This window comes from Heloderma suspectum, chromosome 5 (assembly GCF_057233095.1).
Source record: "Heloderma suspectum isolate Gila_16-S chromosome 5, 16-S_ref, whole genome shotgun sequence".
In the NCBI taxonomy this organism is placed as follows: domain Eukaryota; kingdom Metazoa; phylum Chordata; class Lepidosauria; order Squamata; family Helodermatidae; genus Heloderma; species Heloderma suspectum.
In genome coordinates, this window is record NC_139462.1 from 222,524,458 (window position 1) to 222,550,959 (window position 26,502).

Below are 26,502 nucleotides of genomic sequence, written 5' to 3' on the forward strand. Positions count from 1 at the left end.
GCCATGAAATTAAAAGATGCTTGCTCCTTGGGAGGAAAGTTATGGCAAACCTAGACAGCATAGTAAGAAGCAGAGACATCACCTTGCCGACAAAGGTCCGTATAATCAAAGCTACGGTTTTCCCAGTAGTAACGTATGGCTGTGAGAGCTGGACTATAGGGAAGGCTGAGTGCCGAAGAATTGATGCTTTCGAACTGTGGTGCTGGAGAAGACTCTTACGAGTCCCTGGACTGCAAAGAGGTGAAATCAGTGAATCCTAAAGGAAATCAACCCTGAGTGCTCATTGGAAGGACAGATACTGGAGCTGAAGCTCAAATATTTTGGCCAGCTAATGCGAAGAGAAAACTCCCTGGAAAAGATGCTGGGAAAGAATGAAGGCAAAAGGAGAAGGGGGCAGCAGAGGATGAGATGGCTAGATAGCATCACCGATGCAATGAATATGAACTTGAGCACACTCCGGGAGACAGCAGAAGACAGGAAGGCCTGGCGTGCTATGGTCCATGGGGTCACGAAGAGTCGGACACGACTTAACGACTGAACAACAACAAATTGTATTTTAAATTTTTGTACTGCTGCTAGCTTCTCTTTGGTTATTTTTATATTGTATTTTTAATCTTTTAAACTTTTATATTGTATTTTAGCATCTGTATTTTATTGTCTTGTATTTTATGGTTTTAATTGTTGTGAACCGTCCAGAGAGCTTCGGCTATTGGGTGGTATAAAAATGTAAATCAATCAATCAATCAATCAATCAATCCCAATCCCTACCAGTTCAGGAAATACAGAGCTACTGCATTATTGGCAGGTGAAACACTCCACAAAAAGCATCTTGTTGCAGTCATAAGTACGAACACCTCGATATGGCTTGTTTGCAATGTCTAATCGATGTGCACATGTGAATTAGTAACATGGAGGGGCAGGGAAGGTGGAAACAGATTGAGCAAACTGAAAGACAGTAGCAAAACTGCACATACGTGAGTTTGGGAATTAAGTTTAGAAATTGTCCCAGTTCAACCAACATTCAGGGAGAGTAGATGCAAGGCTGGGTGAACCCAAACCACAGGACCATTAAAGCATGCAGCCTGGAAGAAATGAGCTTGTCCTTAGTTTAAGAAAAATGAACCCAATAAAACTACCGCAAATATTATTCATGGTTTTAGTAACTTTAATTGTGTATATTGTGGTTTGGATCCTAAAATAAGCTAAAAGTCAGGCTGCAATTCTATGCATACTAACCTGGGAGTAAATCTGCTTTGAAAACAATGGGACTTCTGAAAGACAAGCCCTGCTAAGAAGTACCAGATGGAAGGTTTTCTGTTCTCCTCTCCCCCAGCACCCCCACCCAGCAGCCTCCCAACCCTGGAAAAGCTTCTCTGGAGGGTCAGAGGACCCTCCTGAACAATGTGGGATGCAGTGCACGGGGCTGCAGGGGAAGAGGGGAATCACCCAAACAGGTCTGGCGTCAAAGGTAGGCATGGTCAGGCAACCCCTGAGAGCCCACACCCCAGCAGAGCACAGACAAGAGCCCCCCGGAGTTGCCCCTCCTCTTCAACATGGCAACCTGCCTGCTCACCTGCCTCTCGCTCTGGCCCAGACAACGGTAGTGCTGAGAAGGAGGAGCAGGAGATGCCATGGCCTGCTTGCTCAGTGGCTTTTTGTCTGTCAAGTAAGCAGGTGGTAGCAATAGTGAGGAAGAGGAAGAGGAGAAATAGCAGCTGGTGACAATGGTGATGAGAACGTAGACTCACTGAGGTCAGGGGCCCACTGAGGGTGCCCCGCCCAAGGGCCCTCAAAAACCTGGCGCCAGCACTGCAGCCAAACTTGGGGCTGGGATCCTAAGTTAAGTTAACTTAAGCAATTTCACTGAAGGAAAGCTGCCTGTTCCCTCCTCCCTCCATTAGCCCCCCATGCAGTATCTCACATTGCTCAGGAAGTCCCCCCCCCCATCTTCTGGATTGCAGGTGGTTGCAAAAGGGAGGAGGGGATGGGAGACTTCCCTTCCATGAACTTCCTTAAGACTACAATCCTATGCTCTGGGAGTAAGCCCCATTGAATTACTCTATACTCCCAGGTACAGGGTGAGTCCCTATACCAGGGAGTAAGCCCCACTGAAATCAGTGGGACTTACTTCTGAGTAGGCATGTATAGGATTGCACAGTAAGAGCTCTTCTACATGAGGGTGTTAGTCAGCTGTATCTACTTCTGGTTTCATTGCAGAATTGAAATCCAAGCACTGCAAGAGTGGTGTTTCCTTTCCTGCTTTTCCATTACATAACCTCTAAGTGGCACTGTGGTATAGTGGAATAGCAAAAACACACAAGAGGAAATCTTGCCTTTTTTCCCTTTCACAACTGAATGCTGTATTTTCCCTGGTCCAAAAATAAAATTGCCGAAAGTGCTGGTTAGACACAGAAGCAAAAAGAACCCATAAACAATGATGAGTAGGGAATGATGACCGTATGATAAATGCCCTGTGTAGAAAAGCCCTATGTTAACTTATTTTAGGATTCAAAGCATTATTTATTTTGGTCTTCTATTGATGTGTACACACAAACACATACATGAATCTGTTTAAAACTTGACAAGACATGATTATAGATCAACTTCAAAAGCACAAGAAGATTTTGTTGTTCAATCTATAGCCCCCAGTTTTACAAAAAGCGGATAATCCTTTTAGTTGAACGAGCCGCCTCTAACAATTCCTGATGAGGCTACAGCAGGTGTATATGAATATGGATACTATTGTGAAAAATAACAAACTGAAAGGAATTGTGGAGAAAGGCCTTAACTGGCCCAATCAACAGCTTGTCCCCTCCATATACTGATTGTCAAGGATGAGTAATATTCTAGTGGGCTCCAGTCTTCCTAGCAGAAATCTGCTTACAACATTTGGTGTGATTCATTGACAAGCAGGTCCAACTTTGCCAGCGTCCACATAGCTCTGCTGGGTAATCTGTTCTAATATGGTAATGCTTTTAATGCAATTTAAGATGATGCATGTCATTCTCATAGAGACTGTCCCCCCCCCCCCAATAGGCACAGTTTGCTGTCTTTTCCTTTGAGCGCAGTCATTTTCTTTTCATAGTGAACAAGCGTTTCCCATCACCCAGCTCTAGCCTTTGAAGGCAAAATCCTAAATTGCATGACGATAACAATCTGCAACGTGACAATGGCTTATTGTGTGTGTGTGTGTGTGTGTGAGTGTGTGTGAGTTGAGCATAATGTGTTCTAAAACAGCAAGCTTTTACTGCTGGGACAAATGGAAGATAATACTGGGTTGTCACAGCTCAGGAGTGCTCGATGAGGGAGAAATGTTTGCAAATGAATTGCAGACTGGGAAGCGGTCAGCTTACTGTACATTTTATAGAGGTATTCCAAGACAGCCTTCTCCAACCCAGATGTGCTGGACTACAACTCCCATAATCCTCTGGACTAAAACTCCCCATAATTCCACCCAAATATTTAACACATGAGAGACGAGATAGAGGCCTGTGGGCCAAGGTGTCAAACAGGAGTCCCTCTGCAAGACACTCTACTGGCCATCCAGGAAGGGTAGGAGAAACTAACACACCAGGCTCCCAAGAAGATCCATCCAGACAAGTCCCTCCAGAAGGATGCCTTAGTTGATGATATTGAAAGCCTCCGAGAAGACCAGCAGAACCAACAGGGACACACTCCTGCTGCCCAACTCCTGGCATTGGCCTTCCAACAAGGTAAGTGCCAGGATTCCCTTTTGTCCCCGCTGAACTTCCAATCCCAAGCCAAATAAAAAACACAGACAAGAGGCGTCTCTCCACGGCTCTTTAATCCTTTACTTCAATGGGTCATACAGATGCAAATTGTCAGTAACTCACAGTCTACAAAGGAAAAGCCTTCAGGGAGTTCAAGGGGAAGCTACCCAGGTTGAAAGTTGCCACCATTTGAGAAAAGGCGGGCACGCTTTCCTAACATAAGGGGGGGGGGGAATCTCCCTCTGTCTCGTGAGGTCTCTAAACATAGCTGTTCCCGCCGGGCCAATCAGGCAGATTGCCTAAGCTCCGCCCCTGCCATCTCTCTCTTGGCTCTACGTCTGCGCCTGGCGTCTAAGAATTCAGGATCTCCATGCCTCCCCTCTCCCTGTTCGCTATCTCTCACAGAGGTGTGTGAAGAGAAACCCTCTCTGTCCAGCTGGACTACTGAAACCTGAGGACTCTGTCTCTCCCTGTCTGGAAGAGTCTGGGAAAGTTCCTCCCCCATGTTTTGCGGTTCCTCTTCGGAATCTGAGCTACTCTGCCACTGCTTGTGCTCAGAGGCACCCCTGACAGTAAGCAACATGGGTTCTGTCCCAAAACCGAGGCTAAAGCCAGATGGAAATGGACAGATAATCTGTATCATCCAGAAACAAACAGAGCTAGCAGACGGGTGCAATAAATAGCCCACTTTCTTATCGAACTATTTATTGCATGCACTATGCTAAGGAAAATAAAAGGAGAAACTTATTTTTAAAAAGGAGCTCTTTGGGAACAAGCATTCAAATAATTGCATATCCTGGGACATTTGCACCACCACTCCATGCCCTTTTCTATCAACTGCATTCATGTTGGGCTCTTGCATCGAAGGAGACCTGCCAAGAAAAGGCCTGGGGTCGACGGATATCTCCTTGCCCTGTGGGGCTTCTGTTACCTCATTCAATCATCTTTCACATGCCGGCATGCCGTTTTGCTGACTGTAGGGCCCCTCTCATTCCCTGCGGGTTATCTCCATCTGATCCCCTCTGAGCCGGCTTGTTTCTGAATTAAATAATCCTTTGGGATATGAACGCTCACCAATCTATGAGCGTACAGCTCACTTTATTCCCTCCCTCTCTTCCACCCCACCCCCATAACGCCCCAGGGAAGAATCCTTTGGAACAATAATCTGGAACAGAAACTCGCGCCTTTCAAGGGATTGTGTGTGCTAGATGGAGAATTAGACAGAGTGAAGATTTTCACACACACACACACACCCCGCCTTTTGATGGCAGGTGGAATTGAGTGTTTACCAAACACTGGCATGTTTTAATCTTAGAAGTGAGAAAGCCATATCATCTTATGTGATTTTCCCAAGGTTACAGGGAATGCCTGTGAGTCGTTTGGGTGCAATCCCCCGAATTCTAAGAAACAAGGGCAAAACTGGAGCTGCTACAAAAAATTTAAAAGCTGCCTCTGGGGAAAGTGGGGGTGGGGGTGGAGGAAAGAATGCAGCCTCATGCCAAGCTCCCTCCTCCCACCCTCACTATAATGCCTACTTACTATATTAATTGCTGGAAGAAATGTATGCCCCACCTTTCTGCATGCAGCCCCCAATGCAGCTTATACAATGCACACGAGATGCAATAAATAAACCATATAAATTTAAAATTAAAAACCACCAGCAATGTGAGAATAGAAACGTAAACCAATCCATGGCAAAATTTTATTAAAAGCTAAATATCCCTCTGCAAACAAGCAGCCTTCAGCTGGCAAATGTAGGCCTTTGGTGTCTGTCTACTGAAACCTAAGTGCCACGGCGTTCAGTGGGATTTATTCCCAGGCAAGTGTGTATAGGATTGCAGCTATTAGTTTCCATAGTGAGAAATATTAGTAGATAGACAGACAGATAGACAGACAGACAGGCATTTAGAGCATGTTTTATTTTTTACATTCAATTACGAGTCCTGGAAAGCAGTAGAGGCTGGTGCCTCCAATGTCAGTGGGGTGGTGAATCTGCTCTGAGTTTCAGTCAGAACTCTAAAGGAGCTCTCCAAGGTGCAAAGCAGAGTGATGGGATGTGAAGCAGTGTGGATAGCTCTTTTAGAGTTCTGACTGGTTCTTAATGAAACCTGGAGCAGATTCACTGCCTCGCTGACATAGGAACCACCACCTTCCACTAGTGGGAAGTTGCTTTAGATTCCCCCCTCTCTTAATTCATTCTTAGCATCATAAAAGGCACTATGTGATCATAGAACAGCCTTCACCAATCTGGCGCCCTCCAGATGTGTTGGACTACAGCTCCCATCGTCCCCAGCCAGGATGCCCAGTGGAGGGAACCAGGTTGGGGAAGGCTGCCTTGCAATGATAACACAGTCAAGTTTCAACATCCTAATTTCAGGCAGGATCCTCTGCATATAAACCCTTCACAGGTTAATCCACACCCAATATCCTCAAGCAAAGGGCAGGCATAAGCATGGTCTGTTACTCTAACAGCGTCATCTCATACTGCTCTGCTCAGATATAAGCCCTACTGAGTTTAATGGGGTTTACTTCCAGGTGTGTATAGCAGGGCTGAGGAACCCTTGGGGGGGGGGGCGCAGACTCCCTCAGGGGTAGTCTGTCAGGGGCTGCATGACAGTTGTGGGTGGGGTCAAAGCCAGCAGTGGGCAAGGTCACCCTTTTTTTCCATCTCTCTTTCTGCCTCCTCCTTTTCTCTCTCTCTCACACACTTTTTCTGCCATCCCTTTCTCTTGCTCTCTCTTTCTGACACCCCTTTTTCTCTCACACACTTTTTCTGACACCCCTTTCTTTTGCTCTCTCTTTCTAACACTACCTTCTCTCCCCCTCTTCCTCTCCCTCCCTGCCCAGTGAGCTGCTAAAGTAGGGACAGATTGTCTTTTCCAGACATATGAACTGATGGCTTGCAGAGGGCTTTTGAAATTAGGCCAAGGGCCACATCTTGCCCTAGGATCGCAGGCTGCCCATAAGATCAAGCCTAATGCTTTTTTATTATTTATTACATTACTATACTGCCCCATAGCCAAAGCATTCTGGGTGGTTTACAAAGATTAAAAATAATTAAAATACAGTATGCAAAGTTTAAAAACCATTTACATAACAACACACAAACAGACAGTATATACAGAGACAACATATATCTAAAAACAACTTTGAGCAATCAACAATAACTGTAAGACAAATCCAGGACCAATTAAAACTCATTATATGCTGCCAAATGCCTGAGAAAAGGGAAAGGCCTTAACCTGGTGCCAAAAAGATAACAATGTTGGCGCCAGGTGGGCCTCGTCAGGGAGATCATTCCATACTTGGGGGGCCACCACCGAGAAGGCCCTCTCCCTTGTTGCTACCTGCTGATCCTCCCCCAAGGAGATGCCACAAGGAAAGACAAATAATAATAATCATAAGGTCTCCAATCAATCAACCAATCAACCAACCAATCAACCAACCAACCAATCAACCAACCAACCAGCTCCTTTTCAAGCCTGCAGTTACTCGGCTGCAGTCTGAAGAACAGCCCAATAAAAACTGCCCTATGTGACTGTTCTGATCATTCATTTTGGCTGTAAGACACATGGGCCCCTGAACAGTTCCAGTCAAGAAAAGAAGTAAGAGCAGCTCATGCTTACACTCTGGAAAGCAGTCTTCTGGTTCCATCATCTCTTCTGCCAGTTCAGGCATCTGTTCCAGAAGATCTGATGGGATTGCCAAATCCACAGTGCTTCCTTCCGACAGGCTGATTTCGTCAAACTTTGTCTAGGAGAGATATGGGAGCAAAGGTGAGGAGAGGAAGAAAATTACTCAACCTTCTCTTGCAGAAGTTTAAGAAGAAATGAAGCTGCCAACGAATGATTCAGCCAGCTGGGAATAGATTGAAAAGAAGGAAAGGAGGACGTTTTCAGGCATTTCACTTGATGTCCAGCAATCACTACAAAAGGATGGCGCATGCTACAAACAAACAAAAATAAACATGGCAGCTGTACAGCACCATTTTGTCATAACGACAACATTCTGCGTAGAGATGGTCAGAACATCCCACCCCATACACAATGGAAATCTTTTGGAAGACCCAGATTATGTTACTGAATGTCCCCTGACATCCAGCAACACAAATGGGCCCCCAGAGTGGGTCTGGTGGTATCAGGTCACTACCATGGTGCCCAGTGCAAGCCCCCCCCATCCCCCTTTTCTTGCTCACTTGGAGGGGGAGGCTTCACAGAGGGTGCCAAGGCAGAGCCTTTGTGAGGTCAAGACTGCTACCACAAGCAGCATCCAGGGCTATTGGGAACCATGGGATTTTTTATTTATTCATTCCATTTTATTCCACTCTTCTCCCCACTTGCTTTTATCATAACACACCTGCAAGATTAGTGAAAGTGATTGGCCCAAGGTCACATATTGACTTTCACTGCTCAGGTGTGACTTGAACCTGTGTCTCCCTGATCCTGGTGCAACACACTAACAACTACACCACATGGGTGCTCAGTGTAGTCCCCAGGGCTCCTGGTGACCCTGGATGCTGCAGTGAGCATGCCCAGCAGCAGCCAGAGAGGCTGGGAATCATGGGAAATGTAGCTCCCAAGGCTCTTGGTAGGCCTGCTATTGCTGCACATGTTCGTAGCAGCATCTAGTACCTTATCAAGGACCTTAATAATAGTAAAAAAACCATAGAATCATAGAATAGTAGGGTTGGAATGGGCCTATAAGACCATTGAGTCCAACCCCCTGCTCATTGCAGAAATCCAAGTCAAAGCATCCCTGACAGATAGCTGTCCAGCCTCGTCTTGCATGCCTCCAGAGTGGGAGAGCCACCAATTACCTCCCTGGGTAATTGGTTCCATTGTCCTATTGCTCTAACAGTCAGGAAGTTTTTCTTGATGTTCAGCCGGAATCTGGCTTCCTGTAACTTGAACCCATTATTCCATGTCCTGTGGAATAATAGTGAGAAACTCAGCAATCTCAGTTGAGCTGTAGGAAATGTACAGCACCTGAGGCCTAGTTCTCTTTGAGGCATTAAGCCCATAATACCTGGAGTGTATCATTTCTATATATATAGCACATATGCATGTGTATATGTGTATATGTATATATATCCTGGGAATGCTCGTGGATTTTTTTTGCAAACCCACCTGATTTCCCAGACTAATATGTGGATCAGAAGACAGTTATCCTTCATTGTTTGCACTTCTCTGCATTGTGTTATATGGTTCTTGGCTCAAGCAACATACCAAGATGCATATAAAAAAATGTGTATTTTAGGACAGAATGCATAGCAAAATGTGTATTTTGTGGAAAAAAATATGTTCAAACATAATGGACATGTGTGTGTGTATGTATTTAAAATATTGCAGATTCTGACAGAAATTGAATGAACTGATTGTAAGAATGAATGCATGCAAAACTGAGACAGACCTCGGAACACGACCTTATGTTTAGACAGAAAAAGTTCTACAGCTCCCAGCATGCTGGCTGGGAAATGCTGGGAGTTGTAAGACTTTTTCTGTCTAACATGCCCTTAGAATTAGGCCAGAGCTTCAAGTCTGTTCTGTGCCACATTCTCAGTTCATCTAGGGTGACACCAAGGCCCAGCAACCATGTGAGAGAACATGTCCTAGAATGAGGCCTGCAGAATCATTTGCAACACACAGGGGTTCTGGATCAGGTGCACAGCAGTTCTTCAGTGGTTCCTCTGTTCCCCGGATGGGGGAAATAGTCCATAAGAACATAAGAGGAGCCCTGCTGGATCAGACCAAGGGTCCGTCTAGTCCAGCATTTTGTTCACACAGTGGCCAACCAGCTGTCGACCAGGAACCCACAAGCAGGGCATGAGTGCAACAGCACCCTCCCACCCGTGTTCCCCAGCAACTGGTGCACATAGGCTCACTGCCTCTGGTACTGGAGGTAGCACATAGCCATCAGGACTAGTAGCCATCAATAGCCTACTCCTCCAGGAATTTGTCTAACAAACAAGTTGTCCAGATGAAAAGTGTGATGTAATTGTGGAATATTTATTTTGGTTGAAATCATATTATAGCCTCAATCTTTAAACACACAAAGGACACACAGAAGTTGGGGAATAATTTGTCCAGTTTGCATTTTAATGTGAATTTATGTAATTTCACACTTTCGAACTGCTACGTGAATCCAACATTAGTTTTCCCTTGAAATGCACCCTTCTCCAAATTTTGATTGGAGAAGTGGAGCTCTCCAAATAGTAATAAAAAATGCACGTATTAGGGAAAACAATACTAAAAAATGCATTATATTAGGAAAAATGCTTGCAAAAATGTGTATGTTAGACAAAAAACGCATGTATAAGGAGAAATGTGTACAAAAATGCTCACAAATTTTCATGCAAACTTTTAAAAAAAACCTCAGCATTTGGGACAAACTTGTTGTTGCCTTCGTGGTTGGTATCTCATAGAAAGAGAGAGAAAGAGAGACTATTTTCTTTCAAGTATGAACCTAGAATTGCCTCAAGATGGACACTTTGGCAGTGTCTGAAAGTAGATTGCTAATTGCAATCTCTCTGTCTTGTCTCTCTTTCTCTCCCCGCCACCCACCCCCAGCTCTGAGAATTCAAATGAATCCACCATACAAGTTAACTGAGAGAAAGCACCACCATAAGAAGAAGTGCTGAAAGGCAGAAATAATAGCTCTCTAGAGATTTACATGAGGAAAGATTCTAAAAGCACTTCCCAATGGAAATGTCTAAACAGCTGATTATTTGGCCACTACAGACTTCCTGAGAACTGATATGGTGGGAAGAAGGGGGTTGTTTTCAGGCACTGAGAGCAAGGTTATGATGAAAGACCAAGACGGAAATTATTAGAAAAGTTAAACCGAAACATCATTTATGTCTGCTAACCAAACCAGACAAGATGTAGCTATGTTTTCCAAAATGGGGTAATAGCAGCTTTGGGTGGGGGGAATGGTGTGGAGGGAAAGGGTTAACCTTCCCCTGCCTTGCAATCCTGATTCAAAAGCCCCCAGGCAGCAGCTGCTTAAAACAAACAAACAAACAAACAAACAAACAAAAAACAAATTGATAAGATATGTGTTCACAAATCTCTAGCAGAGGCCGGTGGCTCCGATGTCATTGGAGCAGTAAATCCGCTCTGGGTTTCAGTCAGAACTCTAAAGGAGCTATCCAAGCTTTGCACCTTGGATAACTCCTTTAGAGTTCTGACTGAAACCCGGAGCGGATTCACCGCCCCACTGACATCAGAGCCACTGGCCTCTACTGAAAATCTCCAATATCTCATCTAGTTTGGTCCTTAGAGACTGATTAATCTTCTATAAAATGTTCCAGGTGTCTGCAAATGAGGATGCCTTGCCTTCCTCCTCCTCCTCCATCACAGGTGTGGACAGGAGAGGTACTGTCAGAAAGCTCAGAAAGAGAGGAAGGAAACAGATAGCGTTTGAGTGATCGGGGGCTGTGTTCCCTGAGAGAGAGCCCTGCAAATGCCCCTTCCCCCTGAGAAGAACAGGAAGGAAAAGGCTCTCTCAAGACAGAAAAGGGCAATTATGAAATAAACAGCCAGCAGGCCCTTTGCTCTCTCCTCATTTTCATGTTTGAAGATTCCAAGCTCTAAATGGCATGTGGGACCATGATGTCCATTTCAAACCGGATACAGGCTCCTGTGTCAACAGCGGTGTAGGAGAGGGCATTTCAGGCGGGCACGAGAACGTCCTTCTTCTACATGGCTACTAAAGTTACTGCAGCAACAGCCGCCTTCCTCACACATCAGGCTACCACACAAGGAGGAGAGAGCTGTGACCAAGGTGCTTGTGATGGTGGAGATAATGCAAAAGCATTAAAAAAAGTGGAGGGGAGAAGATTGCTACCTAGCTGGGAGTCACAAAGACTAGCAGTCCAGTCCTATGAATATTTAGTCAAAAGCCCCATGGAATTCAGTGGGATTTCCTTCATTGTAAGTGTGTTTAGGATTGCGGCTCAAGTCCTCTTGCTTCTGTCACTGGGACCCTTTTACTTAAAAAAACAAACAAAATGTTTTGGAATGACCCTGCCATGCTTTGAAAAGATGGGCTAAACTAGACACGCTGCAGGACATCCATGATTAAGATAGCCTGCCGTTACCCTTCCCTTCCCTTTTTATATTTCCTTTTTTGTTTTTTTGGTTGTTGTTGCTGTGTCCTCCAAAGAATACTGTCATGTTGGAAACTGTAGATGGTCATTGTATTGTTGGTATTCTTTATTTCATTTATAAAGATAAAAAGTAGAATAAAAATGTTTTTTTCCAAGTATTCTGATACAACATTCTACATAATAAAATATTTAAACCACAAAAAAGAGAGGAAAAAAAGATAGCTTACTGTTTTTTATTGGCTAATTAGGGCTTCAATCCTACAGACCAGGGGTAGGCAAGACGTGGCCCCCACCACCCCCAGTATGCTCCCTCCACTGCCATGCTGCAGCAAATAGTAATAATAATAATAATAATAATAATAACAATAATTTTAATCAATGGAGTGGCAAATAGGTCAAATTTAGCGCATTCTCAAGCTACGAAGAGTGACTACGGAGTGGTGAAAATCTCAAAATTAGATTAAACAAGCTAAATTTGCCTTATTTACTGCTCCATAGCAATTTGTTGCTGAATTTGTTTGCTGTTGCATTTGGATGCATGGCAGCAGCAGGAGTGTGTCCTGCAAGGGGTGTGTGGTGTCTATGGGGGTGAAAATGGCCCAGACCCCCAAAGTTGCTCACCCCTGCTATATATACTTACCTGCAAGTAAGCTCCATTGAAAACAATTAGGCTTAATTCTGAGTAGACATGCATAGGATCGCGTTGTTCAGAGCTCCATGGGGCCACTTTGAAGACTGGGCATGCGGTGTTTTGGGAGATGGTGTTACACTCATCCCTTGGTGTAAATGTCCTCCAACCTGCTACTTCTTTAATGTGTGTGTGTGCAGGGGGGGGGGGTCATGTTCCTATCCTCCCCCATTCCTGCCACAAAGCTAATTGCAACTTCGAAAGGCATTCTCTTTGGGGAAAAGGCACTGCAGGAGAAAAAAAAAAAACCTTCTCCCAAAGTACCACATCCCTGATCTTCAAGGCTGCCCGATGGGGTTTCTAAGTGCTAGGATCTCCCACTTGACATTGGGTTTAGCCCCAAGTCCCCAGTATCAATTCTGGGAAAGTACTAGAAACAGAGACTGCAAACAGGACAAAAACAGATCAGATTAAGTTAGCAGGTAAACAGAGAATTACACGGGCTGCAGTGAGCTTTATCCCCAGCCTGATAACCAGACAGTGACAAAAGAAAAGATTATAATATCTGCAGAACTCAGCACTGCAGCCACAGGAGGGATGAGAAAGAAACCAAAAAACGAAGCAATACAGTTAAAAGCAATGCACTCTGAAGAATAAGACCCATTTAAGGGCCACCCGTGTAAAGAGATATCTGTGAGGGTGGGGCAGGGGGGGAGTGAAGCATTTTGTGGCAACAACAGAAAATAGCGAGCGGCATATGCAGGTCGTGATTCATCATGACTCGTAGCCATGGAGATGGAAGGTAGGCATTACAGGCCCTTGAAATTTCCAGCTTTCCTTAAAAACAAAAATTAAGTCTCTAGTCCTTTTACTTTTGGAAATATAAGGGGAAACATGCACAAAGTATTTGACCCAATGGCGTAATAAGACGCAGCTTTCAGTGTTCTTGGCCAATGAGTGCAAAGACAATGGATGACTGACAAAAAGTACTTGACACTTTAATTTTATCTAATAAACTAAGGTCACAATCCTATGGAGATAGGCGGCCACCTCTGAACTCGGAGGCAACCGCCTATCCAAAGCAGGGCAAGAGAAGCATGGAGGGGATTGTTCCCTCCATGCTTCTCCTGCCCTGCATTTGGCACTAGATAGCCGATTTTGGCTGTCTAGCTGCAGCAAGGTGGAGTGGGGGAGGAGGCGGCCGGATGACACATAGGATGTGTCATACCAGCATTTCCGCCTTCCCCACCCAGGAACGCCCCCTGGAATGCCCCGTTTTGGCCGCTCTGTGCTCCTCTTGTGAGTGTGGGGCTGTTCCACGCTGCCTGCGAGGCAGCGCGGAAGAGGGGGAAGGTCGGTTCTCCGGGAATCGATCTTGGAGCATGGGCTCCAAGGTCAGTTCCCAGAAAACCAGATATCCTATGGCCGTCTAGCCACTGACTAGTGGCCATAGGATTGCTTCCTCCATAACTTCAAATTGATTTGACTATTTTGATATGGTCTCCCCTCCCGCAGCATATCCTTAGGAGTTCCTTGCCACAGTGTTCCTCATTCCAGGTGCAGATTCACCATGCAGAGATTTCAGGATCCCAGCACACTAAATGTGGGAACATGAGGAAGGGGAACAGGTATGTGAGGAAACAGCAAAGGTTTGTGGAGGACAGGAAGGCAGAGAGGAAATGCTTGTAAAGAAAAGAAAAATAGAACTGAGATAAAGTATCTCCTCACCATCACCACCAAATTTACTAGACTATTCTTAGGTGGTGAAAATGGGGGAAGCTATTTCATTGCAAACATTTCAAACACGTTCAGGGGGTACTTATCATTGGCGGTGGTCCAGCAACTGTGGCTTTTTTGAGCTTCTCTTGGCAACCAGCAGCTGCTATTTTCCCGCCCCCCTTAAAGAATGTCCTGGAACAAGGCTACATCATGATGCAGAGTTGTTCTAAGCGGGCTTCTTAGAAAAATGTCCCATTTGCCCCTTCTTCCAAATTTTAGGGAGCCCTGAATTTCAAGTTCAGAAATGCAAATTTTCAGCACAGCCATCCTCCAGGTTGTTAAAGGGTGCAATCCTAAGCTGGGAGCTGTAGGACTTCTTCCTGTCTGAACATGCATAGGATTGCACCCGAAGTCTACTTGTGAATACTGTTCATTAGGTTAACTGTCTCAGACTCTTCTCTCAGTGACTTCACAAAGCCGTTAACACAATCCCTAAAAATGACTTGATATATACAGGGTAACCATATGTTCTTGAGATGCATGCGTCACCAGTCACCACATGGACTAGGTAGTTGTCCTCGCCTCCATTATGAGGACTCACAGAGGCTTGGTCATGAAACGGTGAGTGTACTGGTATGAACTGACCCACACAGAGCTGCGTCTTCAAAAATGGCATCCTTTGGGCATCGCTCTTTCATGCTGGCATTCATCATCTCATGTGAACTTCTGCCTCATTTTTCAGGATGCCATGGAAAGATGCCATGTTCTTTGATCTCTTCTTAAACAGTCGCAAATAGAATCTAATTGTGTTTTGCTCTATAAAGATGACATTTGTCTTCTGGGACGGAGACGTTCAGAGGTGGGGGAGGAAAAAGAGTTTGTTGTTGCTGTTGCTACTTCCTGTCACCACAGCATTCTAGTTATGACTAGACAGTCTGCTTAAAATGACAGTGGTGCTGTTACCGCTGAAGTCCGGGTCTATGTCTGGGACGCCACAGCCCAGCAGCAGTCCGGGCCCCCAAATAAATGCTAGAGGTGCAGCAGCACTGGCAAGCCATGATGTGCTAGCAAGAGAAATGTTGCATGGGCACCCAAGGCTGCAGTTATGTGCTTTAAAAGAGAAGATTTCCCCCAGAACGAGACTGGCAGCACAGTCTCAAACAATCAGGCGTCACCTTTGGGGCTGCACAACCAACGAGAGACCCCTCATTCACCTTCTTGCCGCTTGGCTTGAGTGCCCTCATTGGCTGCATGCCCCCAAAGGTGGTATCGGATTGGCTGAGGTCATTGCTACTCTCATACTGGAAGAAACTGTGTGGCGGTGTGTGCTGGCAATCTTGCCAGCATGCCAGGAATAATGGAGAATGCCACCACTGCAAAGGCTGAAAGGGAGAAAACACAGCGTGGCAGTGGCAAGCAGGAAGTGAGAAGAGCAGCCATGCTGCCTCCCCAAATGTAAAAGCAATTTTCATTATAAGCTTGAGATTCAGCAGTATTAATAATTTTTTCCCAGCTGTTACATCCTGGAATTTTACTAGGCATTTTGAGTTCTCTAATTTTTTCCTCTTAGCACTTCTTATAGCTACAGTGACTAGTCCTCATTGTTTTTCTTTGACACTGCATAGGTTGGTTTAAAAAAATAAAATGACATGTGCCCCATGCAACCCCCCCACCTCCATTTCTACTGCATGCACTATTGAGCTTGGGCAGCTGATGGCATGCAAAAAGCAGGCAGCAAATGCTATGAACTGTTACCTCTGGTTGCCCTACTGATGGGAGCGGAGGCTCAGTTTTCGACTGTTTGTCCGTGTTCAACTCACTTAACTCTTCACAAATCTCAGAGGCCTGACTTCGAACGGCTGGGCTTTTGTAGCACTGCCCCTTCAGTTGCTGCTGCTGTTTGTCCTGGTAGAAACAATCCTAGATGTGTTTATTTCCCGCCCTTTTCTTTTGCAGCACATTCATTTTGCAAATGGATCAAACACATATGCAAACAGCCCACCGAGAACCCACTCTCAGAACAGCTCATTAAACGTTGTACCTTAGGGCAATAAACGGTGAGGAAAGAAGATTGCACAAACTTATTACTATGCCAGTTTTACAATAATTTCCATCGCACTTTGTCAGGGTGATCAGACACAGCAAACAGCAGCTCTCTGGAAAACCACCGACTGATTAGTATATTTATATCCCACCATGCCCAGTCCTAGGCTTAGAGCCGGATCATCATCCAGTAAATATGTGAACTGGATTTGCCACTATGTGATCCTTCCTTTCCTTTCTCCAGTCTTAGTCATACTTAGAGTAAACACATTGACATCAATGGGACTCGTTATTCATGGTTCACTTAAATCCCATTAGATTTCAATGAGATTCAACAAAATCCCATTGAATTCTCTACGACTAACTCTGGATTACTCTGTGAGTAGATCTGGATCACATATCTATTATTTTATTTATTTATTATTACATATTACATCCCATCTTTTTCTTTTTCTCCAAGGAACCCAAGGTGGCTTACATGGTCCTCCTTCTCTCCATTTTATCCTCACAACAACCCTGTGAGGTAGGTTACACTGAAAGTCAGTGACTGGCCCAGAGTCACCCGGTGAGCTTCATGGCCAAGTGGGGACTGGAGCACGGATCTCAAGAGTCCCAGTCCAACATTGTAACAACTACACCATAGCCCCAGCTTCTGAAGTCCTCCTAGGTGTAGGAGTGATACCCATATGGAGTGATGCTACTCACAACCTCAAGAGGAGGTGCAAAGCCAGTGGAGGCTGGTGGCTGAATCCATTCCGGGTTTCAGTCAGAACCAGTCAGAACTCTAAAGGAGCTGTCCAAGGTGCGGAGCCAGGAAAAATGCATGAAACCAGGAAAACACCAATCGGTGATTGGGGGAAAGTGGGTGGTGTGTTAGGGGAAGGAGTGTGAGTATCTGGGAAACCCAGAGGGTCGGATTCAGACCACAGGAGAGCTGGATTTAGCCTCCAGGACTGAGGCTCTACATTCCTGCTCTGCATATTACTAACTGAATTCAAAACCTGCTTATGGCTTCCCATTGCACAGGTTTTGTTGGCAACTAATGCAGTTTCCCTGTAGAATTACTTTTGCCATAAAGGTGTCTTAACTCCCTGCTACTAGATAAATATAATAAAGCTTTGTCTGGTTGGACCCATGGAGGGTCTTCAGCAGAGACTTTCCTGCTGGTTAAAAACCAATTGCAAGCAGAACGGGCTTTTTAAACAATAATTATTTTGATCTCTTTATATTTGCTTCATTCTTATGTTTTATTGCACATGCTTGAAGAGTGTAATATTATTGGTGTCTTTAAAATATGGACTCCCCTCCCACAACACACTTATTATCCCACCTACCTTGATTGTACAATAACCTCACTGTAGGAAACAGCAAAAGGGAAACACAGAAGAAGAAAAAAAAATGCTTCATTTCAGACTGAACTAATAGTAAAGACAAAAGAAAGCTTATTTTGGTGAAAGAATAGAGGGGTGGGGTATAAATGTTCTCAGTTTGTCAAGTTCACATTAACCACCCCCTTTCAAATACTGCTTTGATTTTACAGCAAATTAATTTAAAATTAAATTACCGATTTCCTGCTGCACAGGGCATGGGGATCGATTTAAATTTTAACTTATAATAAATTGATTTTTTTCATGCCCGAGACTGTACCCTGTGCTTAAGAGAAAATGCTCTATGTAATTTGAGGGCATTTTTTGAATCAGTTCTCTGCAGGCCAAAAGATCACTTTATAATCAGGGCAGTTGGAATTTTGTCTCCATTAGAAAACAGTCTAGAATGTGCAAAGAAGGACTGTAATTCAATGCAAGAAATCAGCCTAAACTTTTCTTTTCTTTCATTCATTCTTTTAAGTGACCTTCCCTCCCCCCAAAGAATTGCACTCATAATACAAATAATTTTATTCATTCAGTTCCTTCACGCTAATTGCGGCTTTACATGAAATACAATAAAAATGCAGTGGAGACACTCGACGTGTTTTACATAATACAATGGAATGTAATATGACACAAAATGTATTTGCAAAGGGGAGCGGGTGAGAACAGAGTTGCAACGTCTCAGGATTTGTCTCTGTGTTTCAGACACCACGGTTCTTTACAGTTCGGCAATACCGTCATGACAGCCAGCCAAAATGCCCTCGAAGTGTGCAAGCTTTTGAATTCTCCAGAACTCTTCATCAGCCTAGGTGCTTTTTGTATCACCTAGCCTGCTGAAAGGTTCCGGAGAACTCAGAAGCTTGCACACTTCTGTGGCATTTTGGTTGGTCCTAATAAAGGTTTTCTAAAGGTGGATGTTTTTATTTTGAATCAGTCATGCAACAGCAGAGCTATTTTTGTGTTGTTGTTCTTATGTGTTTTTCTGGACTCCTTCTCAGGGCCCACAGGGGAAGGGACAGTTACATCTCTGACTTAAGCAGCCAGAGGCAAGGGAGTAATTTCCCCCACATTAGACAGCCCCTAGCACATCACCCCAAATGGAGGAAATGCATAACAAACAAACAAACAAACGAGGATGCAGAGTTGCATAAAATGTGCATTTATTTATAAATATGTGCTGGTTTATATGTCTAGATGCACATTTGGAAAAAGGACTATAATTTAAATAAAAATACAACACATCTCACCCTGTTGGGAAGATTGCCTGGCCAGTCTCCTGTCCAGGTGTGTATTCTTGAAGGGCAACGTAAGGCCCCTGCTGCTCTCCCTTATGGTTTATCTTTAAACTGGACTTGGGCCGGATTGCACTTCAGACAAAGGATGCCTTCAAATAACTCAAATCACCCTGTGGATGATGGGAGTTGCAGCCCAACACATCTGGAGTGCATCAGGTTGGAGAAGGCAGAAATAGAGGACTGTAAAGTAGGACACGTGGTCACCCTACATGGAGCTCACCCCGATCTTCTACCCCACTTTATGTTGAAGGGTGGCATATCAATAATAGAAATAAAGACATCCTAAAGTTGGATTGTCCACTTTCCCCAAGATGTTTCCCCAGCTATAGCATCTTCCTCTCTCTCTTTCTGTGAAAGAGCATGGCTGAGAGGAGATACCAAAGAGAGGCATAAGGTCCTGAAAACACATGGGAAGGATGGCACGAATCCAGGGACACTGGAAACCAATAAGAAGGAGAAGATTAAGAACTCTACCAGGCACCACCCCTGAGACCTCAGGCTCCACCCCCCGAGTCTCAGGGACCTGGCAACTCTAAAATGGAAAGATCCACTAATGACATCCTGCCGGTACATCGCCTGGTACCTATGGAGGCCGGCGGCTCCAATGTCAGTGGGGCAATGAATCTGCTCCAGGTTTCAGTCAGAAGCATCCAGAGCTCTACAGGAGCAATCCAAGGTGCTTCTGCACCAGCCTCCACTGCCTGGTACACACAAACAGCAGATGAGGTGGAATAACTATTCTTGTATTGAACCATTGCAGGCTGTAGCGCATGGCAGGATCGCATATCTGAACACAGCCCTATGGGAGGGGGGGAAGTCATGATACATGAGGCCTAACACATGGAACCAGGCTTCCTGGGCCTGCCCCTAATGTCGCCTGCTCTCCTGGGCCCGCCTTCCACATCCATGCACTGAACACTGGCTTCTGCAAATGGGCACCGACGCACATAAGTGCTCCATGTGACCGGAACCCCCCAAGATTGTGCAGTGCCCCAATCACATAAGGACACTGACGTATGTTCAACTGTACACAAATAGGCTCCCCTTTGCAGCTGTTTGCACTCAACAAAGTGGGGACAGGACTAAGTGGTATGGTCCGTCCCTTCCTCCACATGTTAGCCCTATGCGTGAAGGATAATTCCTGAATACCCAGCCAGGGCAAAGGCTGGGCTAGTACCTTTCCCCTTCTCCCATCCACCACCATCACACCACCATCACACTGTTATTTTTCAGGTTTTGGTACCATCCCTACGTTAAAACACCAACGTGGCTGTGTGAACCAGCTCTCAACGCAGTGCGGTATTACTGATGTTGGCGCTGAAAAGACCGAGAAAAGGCGTATATTTTAAAGAATCGCTTTCCTTTGAATTCCAAACAATTTGTTATGTTTGCTGCAACAATAGTAGTTTTATTGACAGCTAAGGTTCCCACTGTGGGAGGCTTATGTAATCGGTTTGTAATTGTTTTATGTCAAGCGTTGTGTTGCCAAGGCAGTATTCATTATACTAATATTTATTGAATCAGTGGGTTTCCTCATTTATAAAGTACAAAACAACAAAGCCAGGCAATAAATTCATGCATATCCAAATGGAGTATGGGGTCAGTGTGAGCATAGTTTTCCATCAGGCACTTTCAGGCATAGGAGCTTAACAGCACAAATCCTGTACTAGGCACGGGTAGGGATGCTGGAGAAATTCAAGATGGACTAAAATGAGTTTGGATTTCTAAGAATCCGACCTGTGGAATCCTCTGCGGAGCAACCCCCTCAGGCCATGTGGAGTCCGTGGACTTTCAGATGATTTTTTTCCCTTCCCGAAATTTATGCATATACAATCGTGGGAAAATATGCACGTTTCTGCTGAGGAAACGTTGAATGGAATGGGGGACAATATGCTAAATGTTACGTACGAAGGTAAATTATGTCAATACTTACGTAATTATTTGCGTATTTTTCTGCATGATGAAAAAAAATATTCGCATCTGTCTGTGGGCGGATGATGGAACAAAAGCTGCCTGACAATCCACAAAACACAGACGGAGCAGATTTTACACAGTCCATACATTCCTAGGCATGGCTGAAAATTTCATTCGGTTGGGGTTTTTATAAGAATGTATCAGAATTCGCAAATTTCTTCATAAATGGTATGAAAAAAACACGATTTTAAATCGAATGTGGGGGAAAGCAGAACTGACAGATTCATCCATTCAGGCAGAGGGATTTGATAGCTTAGCTCTTGGAAGTCTGGGTTCGAATCTTTGTCTATTCCATCATGTCTGTGGTGCTCAGCTAGGGTTGCCACCTCTTTTTTCTTCCCGGCTCCTCATCTTTAACAACTACATGGCAGATAGGTGCAATGTGGCCCTCTCTATGCTGTAAATAGTTGGACCTGTTGCATTTAGCTGGTACAGATGAGTGAGAATTTTGTTGGGTTCATTTTAGGTAATAACTGATGACATTTTGCTCATTTCTTCATAAATAGAACGAAAGGAATTTGAGATTTTTTAAAAACATCCAATGTGGTAGAAAGAAAAATTGACCTGTTCATCCATCTCTGTCTTATACGTACTCAGAAATCAGCCCCACTGACTTCAACGAGTCTGTCTCCCAGGTGTGTGGATCCAAGATTGCAGCCTAAGATAACAATCCTTTGGTCAATGGGAGAGTATCCCAGGGACCATAGGACAGGACGAGTTTCCCCTTCCGAGGCCGCAGACAGTGCTACAACTTTGGCAAGGGGAGTTGGAGGTCTGACCTCTTGCCCCCGCCCTCATGCAGCCAGCGCAGAAAGGACCACTCTGGCTGCTCTGTGAAGTCAAAAAAACTCAGGGGTGGGGTGGTGGTGGTGGAAGGGGGCATTCCAATTTGTGAGCAGAGGAGGAGACCGGAAAGGCCAGGATATGAGATAAAAAAGACCTCTCTAGCTGCCTTCCCTGCCCAACAGAAAGCCCTCCCTAGATGGGCTCAAAGGCCTGTCTAGGGAAACAATTCTGAATCGGAGGGCGGGGAGGCAAAGATCAACTCCGCCACTCCTCCTGCCCTGGCAGCATCAGCCTGGTGGGGCTTTGGATTCTCAGAAGCCTCCAAGTTCATGAGCTTCCAAAGACTGAGGGCACAACACACAGAATTGCATCCTAAATTGTGTAACTTTGGCCTGCTGAAGTGGCCAAGCTGTGTTTGTGCTGTACTGCTTCAGATGGTGGAGGAGCACTCACACGGCTGAATGCTTCACTGTGCATAACTGCATTGTGGATCCTGGTGGATGGAAAGATGGGCTATATTTTGTATAAAATACAAAAAAATATTCAATGTCTCCACACATAGAAGTCTACCATCTTAGGAGACAATTTCTAACGCCGTATTCTCTGTGACATCTCTCTCTTTTTTTAATATGCAGTAGGGCTGGCCCTGAGTGAAATCAACCCTGAGTGCTCATTGGAAGGACAGATAATGAAGCTGAAGCTCCAATATTTTGGCCACCTAATGAGAAGAGAAAACTCCCTGGAAAAGACCCTGATGCTGGGAAAGACTGAAGGCAAAAGGAGAAGGGGACGGCAGAGGATGAGATGGCTAGATAGCATCACGGATGCAATGAATATGAACTTGAGCACGCTCCGGGAGAGAGCGCAGGACAGGAAGGCCTGGCGTGCTATGGTCCATGGGGTCACGAAGAGTCGGACACGACTGAACGACTGAACAACAACAACAACAGGGCTGGCCCAAGACGTTTTGGGGCCTGCCTGAGATGAAGCAGCAAACGCTGCCCACCCCTTCACCTCCCCAGTCAAGGGGCATATTACCCAAGGTAAACCATGTCATTTTGGCACCTGAGGCAGAAAATCCTACAAGCACCATTCCCTGGCAATAATAACAAATTAAATAAATTAAATAACAATTTGCTGTCCTTTCTTGACACCCAGAATTGGCTGCCTGAGGCACCCACCTCACTTTGCCTAATGGTAGGGATGGCCCTGATATACAGGGATTTTTTATGTTTTATTTTGTATAGAGGAGCACCCAGTCAAATGAGTTCATACCTCCAATCTGAAGAAGTACTGCTAGAGATTCAAAGTTACTGGGAATTATGAAGCCATGGAGGGAAAACCGGGGAGGGGGTGAGAGGCTGGAAAAAGAGGAGATTTTTGGACAATGTGAAAAATATGTAAGAAAGACTCTTTTTTAAGCATTCATTGGAGATCTAAAGTAACTTTAGGAACATAGAATGTATTATGTATAACTTGGGTTGCTCATAAAATTATCATTAAAATTAAAAACATTTAAAAGTAATCTCACTTAGTTAAGTTGTAATTACTGTCTGAATAACTAAACTTTTAAATTTAATATTTGTTGTTCAGTCATTAAGTCGTGTCAAACATGATAATTTTAGGAGCAAACTAAGGGTGCAATCCTATTCATGTTTAGACAGAGAAAAGTCCTACAACTCCCAGCCATGCTGACTGGGGAATGCTGGGAATTGTAGGACTTTTCTCTGTCTAAACATGCACAGGATTGCGCTCCCAGTTTTACATAATACATTTCAGGTTTCTATTTTATGTCTGGCCAGAGGGAACTTCAGCAAGTTGTCCATGCCACATCTGAATCATCCTAGAAGCCAGAAGCAGCAGGAAGAGCTGGGGGCAGAGGAAAACTAGTGTACAACATTTGTTCCTGTTTGTAACGAACTAGCTGGGGTAGGGTTTAGGGAAACATGACTACCTGCTGCAGCACACCAAAACAAAAGAGGGAATTCTGGGAGTAAAGGGATGGCTTTCCCCTCCGTGACACTGCCACAACCCAAATCTGATAGCTGCATTCCTGTCATGGAATGACTGGCTGCAATCACTTGGGGAAGAAGAATGCCCAGGCAAACAAAAATGGCAGTGAAGCAGCAGCTGAGGAGGAAACAAGAGAATGCAAATCAGTATAAATAACAGCAAAAAGGAAAAGAAAAAGAGAGATAGTGCTTCTTTGGGGAGTGCAACCCTCCCGCACCGTCTTTCACCTCCACATTAGCTGCATCTTCAATTCCTATATTCATATAAATCTCTCTGCCTAACATTATTTCCTTTGCTGAGCAATAAAACACACACAGCCTCATCCCTCTAAGGGTTCTTTTTAAAAAATTAGTCTGAAGTGGGAGAACTTGGCAGAGGGCAGCATTGGCAATGCTAATTTCTCCCGCTGTCAGTTCAAAAGGCACAAAAGTGCTTCGCAAGTGTTCACTGAGCAGAGTCCAAGCCACTACCTTCAGCTAAAATTGCTCATCAACAATGTTTTAATCAGCGTGCACTTTATTTCCTCCTCGGTAATTGGGCTGTCTTCACAACGTAACAGGAAGAACTGGGTATTGCCATGTAATGGGCTCTGCTGACAAACACAGTCTCGGAAAGACTGGAGTTTGCTTTCTAACATTTGCTGCCAAGTGCAAGTGCAAACTTTCAGGCACTGAATGAAATAACCGCAGGAGATGCTTTCAATCAATTAAGGCTTTTACATTTTTTGTCACGATGAGCAAACCTTTGCATCATCCTGCCCAGCCAAAGCTGTGGACGGGACAAGCGCTGAGGCTGGTGTTGTTTTGCTGTTTTGAGAGGAGTATGGACTTCCCAAACGTGTTTGGGAGAGCCAGTGTGGTGTAGTGGCAAGAGTGTTGGACTGGGAGCAAGGAGATCCGGGTTCTAGTCCCCACTCGGCCATGGAAGCTCACTGGGTGACTTTGGGCCAGTCACAGACTCTCAGCCCAACCCACCTCACAGGGTTGTTGTTGTGAGGATGAAATGGAGAGGAGGAGGATAATGTAAGCCGCCTTGGGTTCCTTGCAAGAGGAAAAAAGGCGGGGTATAAATGCAATAATAATAATAATAATAATAATAATAATAATAATAATAATAATAATAATTAATAAATTTCCCCGTACTTGGGAATTTCAGCTAGTGCAGAATGTAGCAGCCAGGATGCTCAGTGGATACACATATATACACCTGTGTTAAAAGAACTGCACTGGCTGCCTATTAGCTACTGAGCCATGTTCAAGGTTTTGTTGCTGTTCTTGACATACAAAGCCCTAATGACTCAGGACCAGTATACCTAGCTGACCATCTTCCCTTATATATACCCAGTCAACCCCCTGGGTCTTCTCAGGTCTCCTCAGGAGGCCTTCCTGGCTGTTCTGTGGCCAAGGGAATGTCATCAGGTAGCAGTACTTAAGCAGGCCTTCACTCTCCCACATGTGAGAGGCAGAAACGGGGGCAAATTTTAAATGCCTCTTGGAAATACACCTATTCACACAGGATTTCTCTGACCACTGAGATTCTGTTACCACCCTGTTTTATTGTTATTATGACGAAACATTTTTAAATGTTCTTAACTGTTTTTAATTATTTATTCTTTTTATCTTGTTTCTATATCGTTAAGTAGTATTTTAAGGTAAACTACTTGGTGAATTTAATAAAATTAAATGCTGGCTGGAGTATGCTGGGAGTTGTAGGACTCTTCTTCTGTCTAAACATCCTGCATAGGATTGCACCTTTCATATATTCAATTATTATAAAATAAATAAATGCATAAGTTGTAGGAGTTGTAGGACCTTCTTCTGTCTAAACATCCTGCATAGGATTGCACCTTTCATATATTCATTCATTCATTCATTTATTTCATTTCTATACCGCCCAATAGCCGAAGCTCTCTGGGCGGTTCACAAAAATTAAATCCAAGCAACACACAATAAAACAGTTTAAAATATATAGAACATTAAAACCACAATATAACAATACAACCACAATAAAACCTAGCAGCAGTGCAGGAGTTTAAAATACAGATTTAAAACAGCAAAGATAAAAATTTAGAAAGCTAAAATGCTAAAATGCCTGGGAAAATAAAAAGGTCTTCACCTGGCGCCGAAAGGAATACAATGTAGGCGCCAGGCGAACCTCACTACGGAGCTCATTCCAGAGCTGGGGTGCCACAGCAGAAAAAGCCCTCCTCCTAGTAGCCACCCGCCTCACTTCCTTTTGCACGGGCTCACGGAGAAGGGCCGCTGATGATGATCTTAAGGTCCGGGCAGGCACATATGGGAGGAGGCCATCCTTCAGGTAACCTGGCCCCAAGCCGTTAAGGGCTTTGAATGTTAACACCAGCACTTTGAATCGGGCCCGGAAATGGACTGGCAGCCAGTGCAGCTGGAAAAGTACTGGCGTAATATGAGCTCGCAGGCCAGTCCCTGTTAACAATCTTGCTGCCCTATTTTGGACCAGCTGAAGTTTCCGGACCGTTTTCAAAGGCAGCCCCACATATAACGCATTGCAGTAATCCAGACGAGAAGTTATCAGAGCATGGATAACTGTAGCAAGGCTATCTCTGTCCAGATAAGGGCGTAGTTGGTATACCAGCCTAAGCTGATAAAAAGTGCTCCGTGCCACTGAGTTCACCTGTGCCTCAAGTGACAGTTCTGGATCCAAGAGCACCCCCAAACTACGAACCTGATCCTTTAGGGGGAGTGCAACCCCCTCCAGAACACGTTGAATATCACCTAGCCGGGCAGACGAACCACCCACTAACAGTACCTCCGTCTTGTCTGGATTGAGTTTCAGTTTATTAGCCCTCATCCAGTCC

General features: G+C 44.7%; 1 protein-coding gene across 2 annotated transcripts in view; it reads right to left on the reverse strand.

The window, feature by feature from the left end:
- LOC146345193 (sodium channel protein type 5 subunit alpha-like) overlaps positions 1-26,502 on the reverse strand; it is a 301,192-nt gene that overhangs the window by 73,038 nt on the left and 201,652 nt on the right. Inside the window, exons 17-18 of one of the 2 annotated variants that reach the window (XM_084859393.1) lie at positions 15,935-16,090; positions 7,358-7,478 (exon numbers count right to left, since the gene is read on the reverse strand). In XM_084859393.1, the coding sequence (XP_084715519.1) occupies positions 7,358-7,478; positions 15,935-16,090 (277 nt within the window). Of the gene's footprint in view, positions 1-7,357; positions 7,485-15,934; positions 16,091-26,502 lie in introns of both variants that reach the window. The other variant, XM_084859394.1, reaches the window with a different exon arrangement.